This window comes from Lipotes vexillifer, unplaced genomic scaffold (genome assembly GCF_000442215.2).
Source record: "Lipotes vexillifer unplaced genomic scaffold, Lipotes_vexillifer_v1.1 scaffold1129, whole genome shotgun sequence".
Taxonomy (NCBI): Eukaryota; Metazoa; Chordata; class Mammalia; order Artiodactyla; family Lipotidae; genus Lipotes; species Lipotes vexillifer.
Genome location: NW_006789022.1, coordinates 3,819,539 through 3,823,810, shown reverse-complemented (window position 1 = coordinate 3,823,810; position 4,272 = coordinate 3,819,539). Strand labels below are relative to the sequence as shown.

Here is a 4,272-nt window from a genome sequence, read left to right as displayed (position 1 = left end):
CCGACCCCTCCAGCAGGACCTTCCTTCCTCCACCTCACAGAAAACCTCCTGAGGGTTTCTCCTCCAGGCATGCAGCAGAGGGCCCATTGGGGTTTCGGGGCAGCGGGAGAAAGAGGGGGACCTGGCTCAGGCCTGGCTGGACCTGGGACCGGTCTCAGCCATCTCCTCCCAGTATCTACACATCTTTCCCCCCACCCCCCGCCTCCCCCAGGATGGCCCTCACGGATGATCAGCAGGTGATTTTTGAGAAGCTGACTCTGTATTGCAACAGCTACATCCAGCTCATCCCCATTTCCTTCGTGCTGGGTGAGCTCCCCCTTCCGCGTGTTGGGGTCCCAGTGACTGCTCCAGGCTTCAGACAGGCAGATCATGAAGAGCTAGCTGGGGAAGGCCAGTGGCATGTCAGTGCCTCTCGGTGGTTCAGGGAAACGGGGAGCCTGCAGCCAGAGGGACTGAAGTTAGACATCAGGAAGGCTGTCCTGCTGTTAGCACTCAAGACCCCACTTTCTTTTTTAAAATTTTATTATTATTATTATTTTAAACATCTTTATTGAAGTATAATTGCTTTACATTGCTGTGTTAGTTTCTGCTAAGACCCCACTTTCTGAGGGCAGCGCCGACATTACAGTAGTCTCTGGAGCCTTGCGCAGGAGGGGAGGTATCTGGCGGATTTCTGGGAAAGCAAGCGGGGCCAGAGAGAGAACTCAAGTCTCTCGTGCCTTCATGCGAAGCTCTGATGGTCTCCCCTTCCCGAGCGCCCTCCAGGAGGGTTGGTGCTGGGCCCGGCCCCATTAGAAAGATGGAGAAACCGAGGCGTCGCCCTCGCAGGGCTCTGGCCGCAGCGTGGGTCTTCGCCCCTCGCGCCCCCGCCCCCCTCCCGCTCCTCCTGCCCAGGCTTCTACGTGACACTGGTCGTGACCCGCTGGTGGAACCAGTATGAGAACCTACCATGGCCCGACCGCCTCATGAACCTGGTGTCGTGCTTCGTCGAGGGCAAGGACGAGCAGGGCCGGCTGCTGCGGCGCACGCTCATGCGCTACGCCAACCTGGGCAACGTGCTCATCCTGCGTAGCGTCAGTGCTGCGGTCTACAAACGCTTTCCCAGTCCCCAACACCTGGTGAAAGCAGGTGGGCGGGGCCGGGCGATGCAGTGGGCGGAGCCAGAGGCTGACAAGGGCGGGGCCGGAGCTGCAGATGGGTGGAGTCAGAGGCCCCAGGGTTGAGGATTGGGTGGGACCAGGAGCGGAGTGGGGTCGAGACCTGGGATGGCGGGGGGGGCGGGGGGGGGCGGACCTGAATTGGGCGGGGCGAAGTCAGGGGTCTAAAGGTGGGGAGAGGCCAGGAACAGACTCTAGAATGATAGGGCTTTGAGATAGGGCTAAGGCCTCTTGAGGGATGAGGGAAGAGGGAGGGTTGAGGGCCAGAGTGGGGCTTTGGGAACTGGGAACTGCCCTTCCCCTTCCTGTTCTCCGGTTTCCAGTCTGTACGTCAGCAGTCTCACTCTCTGGCCTTGACTGACCTGATCCTGATTAATAAGCCAGATCCCTCTCACGTACTCAGCCCAGAGCAGCACATAGTAGACACGCAGTGATAATTTGTTGAAAGAAAGAGGATGGCAAAGGAGCTCTGACGTCCCTATGGGCTCAGCAGGGACTTGGTTTGAACTCTGGGTCCCACCCAGCAGGGCCTGGCCAGCCACCCCCTCTGCAGGTTCCCCTACCCACTGTCTTCTCCACTCTACCCCTCAGGCTTTATGACCCCCTCGGAACACAAGCACTTACAAAAACTGAGCTTGCCACACAACTCATTCTGGATGCCCTGGGTGTGGTTTGCCAACCTGTCAACGAAGGCCTGGATTGGAGGTCGAATCCGGGACCCCGTCCTGCTCCAGAGCCTGCTAAACGTAAGCCCGCTACAGACATGGGGCTGCTGCAGAGCGGGGAGGGTCATGCCCCACGTGGAACAGGTTTTCTGCAAAGAGGAAGTTTGAGCCTCTGAGGGTCTCCCCAGAGCCTACCTTGGGACTGTAGGATCTTTTCCAACAGGATTCCATAGCCCAAGGTGGCCCCTTTCCAATTTCCCCTCCCCTCCCCTCTCTAAAGTGAACCTCTGAGATACTGGTTCCTTTTTGATATTGAGGAGGCTGAGGCACAGACAGGTTAAGTGAGCTGCCCATGACCACACAGCCAGGGCTGGACCATGAGCACGACACCCTGGTATCTGGGGAAGAGCTGGGGGGTGAGCCTGGGAGAGCAGGTGATGGTCAAAGGCCCAACCTTCCCTCCTGCCCCCCTAGGAAATGAACACCTTGCGTACTCAGTGTGGACAGCTGTATGCCTACGACTGGATCAGTATCCCACTGGTGTACACTCAGGTGAGGAGTAGGCTGGTGAAGCTGCCCCTTTGGGAAACTGAGGAGGACCCGGGAAGCAGCCTATGGTGGGAAGGGCTCACTTAGAGGCTCACACCCTGGGAGTCAGGTCTGGACTTTGCAGGTTGTCTCTAGTGCCAAGTTCAGAGAGTCCAGGTCCCTGCCTGGTTCAGGTGGTGGAGGCAGTGTGATCATCCCCATTTTAAAGAGGAGACCACAGAGACCCAAAGCCACACAAGTGTGCAAGTCAGAACAAGACCTGTCCTCCCCGCCTAGGGAGCTTCCTGATCCCACGGTCCCCACGCAGCCCATTTCTGCCGACACCTCCTTCCCCTCCCAGGTGGTGACCGTGGCGGTATACAGCTTCTTCCTGGCTTGCCTGATTGGGCGGCAGTTTCTGAACCCAGCCAAGGCCTACCCCGGCCACGAGATGGACCTCGTTGTGCCCCTCTTCACATTCCTGCAGTTCCTCTTCTATGCTGGCTGGCTGAAGGTGAGCCTCCCTGGGACAAGGCCAGCTGTGGCCCAGGGAGTCATGGCCAGCTGGGAGAGGAGGGTCCCTACATAGTGGCTTTGGAGACAGTGGTGGTCAGGCGAGAAGGGCATCACTGAGGCGGGTGGAGAGGTGGACATGGCAGGAGCCAAGGTTTAAGGGTGGGAGCAAGGCTGCAAGGGGTTCCACCTGAGGATTTCCAGAGCCTCACCTACCCCCAAGGTGGCAGAGCAGCTCATCAACCCGTTCGGAGAGGATGATGATGACTTTGAGACCAACTGGATTGTCGACAGGAGTTTGCAGGTATGAGGGGAGGAAGAGAGCCTGTCCCATGGCCCCTCCCCAAACTGGACCCAGGGAGGGGGCCCCACAGTTCTGCAGGGAGGCCTCACAGTGAATTGCCCAACCATTTACTCACAGGATTCTCAGCCTAACTTTTGAGGCTACAGGCTGCATCAGTCTCTCCATTTCACAGGAAGGGAAACTTGAGGCCCAGAGAGAGAGAAGTGACCTCTCCAAGTCACCTGGCAAATTCATGGTCCTGCTTGGGCTGACCTTTCTGTTGGACTTCTCCTTCTGTCCCCGACGACCAGGTGTCCCTGTTGGCTGTAGATGAGATGCACCAGGACCTGCCACCGATGGAGCGAGATATGTACTGGAATGAGCCAGAACCACATCCCCCCTATACAGCCGCTTCTGCCCAGTCTCGTCGGCCCTTTTTCGGCTCCACCTTCAACATCAGGTGGGAAGTGCCAGGGAACCACTTCGGTGGGTAGAAAACCCCAAGTGCAAGGGCCTGCCTAAGAACTTAGAATAGTATTAGTTAATGCATATTGGGTGCCTATTAAGTGCTGGGCGTTGTACTAAGCTCTTTACATATATTAGCTATTCCCCCCCCTCCAATAACCTTGGTTTGTTATCTCCAATTTTCAGATGATTAAGTCCGGGTTCAGAGAGGTTAAGTCAGTTGCCCAACCCAAGGTCACATAGCTAGCAAGCAGCACAGGTGGGCCAGGTGTCTGGGTCCAACTCCACACCCTTAACCCTTACCTTATGCTGTGTAAGGACTCTTAAAGCTATAAGGGCTCTTAGGTAGTCTCCAATCTAAGCCCCACCCCTTATCCAGAGTTGGAAAGTGAGGCTTAGAGAGAGAAGGGACTTACTCAAGGGCAGTCAGTGATTAGTGATGCAGCTGGGATGTCAGGGCCTGGTTCCTGACTCTGGTTCAGAGCTATGTTTCCTGATAAGCCAGGGTGTTGGCATGGGGAGTGGGAGTGGGGTTCCCTGGGCAAGGGAGTGAGCAAGAGGCTGGGTCATCACAGGTACCTTCGGAGTAGACTTCTTGCTACAGAGTACGGGCCTCAGGTCAGCCCACAGCAGCCACATTTTCCCCCACATGGGTTCTCTT

The 4,272-nt window shown here is 57.0% G+C and overlaps 1 protein-coding gene across 2 annotated transcripts in view; it reads left to right on the top strand.

Annotated features, from left to right (window-relative positions):
- BEST1 (bestrophin 1) overlaps positions 1 to 4,272 on the top strand; it is an 8,233-nt gene that overhangs the window by 1,058 nt on the left and 2,903 nt on the right. For both annotated transcript variants that reach the window (XM_007462160.1, XM_007462159.1), the window contains exons 2-8: positions 212 to 306; positions 895 to 1,128; positions 1,749 to 1,903; positions 2,297 to 2,374; positions 2,712 to 2,864; positions 3,087 to 3,167; positions 3,458 to 3,606. In XM_007462160.1, coding sequence (XP_007462222.1) covers positions 212 to 306; positions 895 to 1,128; positions 1,749 to 1,903; positions 2,297 to 2,374; positions 2,712 to 2,864; positions 3,087 to 3,167; positions 3,458 to 3,606 — 945 coding nt within the window. The remainder of the gene's footprint in view (positions 1 to 211; positions 307 to 894; positions 1,129 to 1,748; positions 1,904 to 2,296; positions 2,375 to 2,711; positions 2,865 to 3,086; positions 3,168 to 3,457; positions 3,607 to 4,272) is intronic.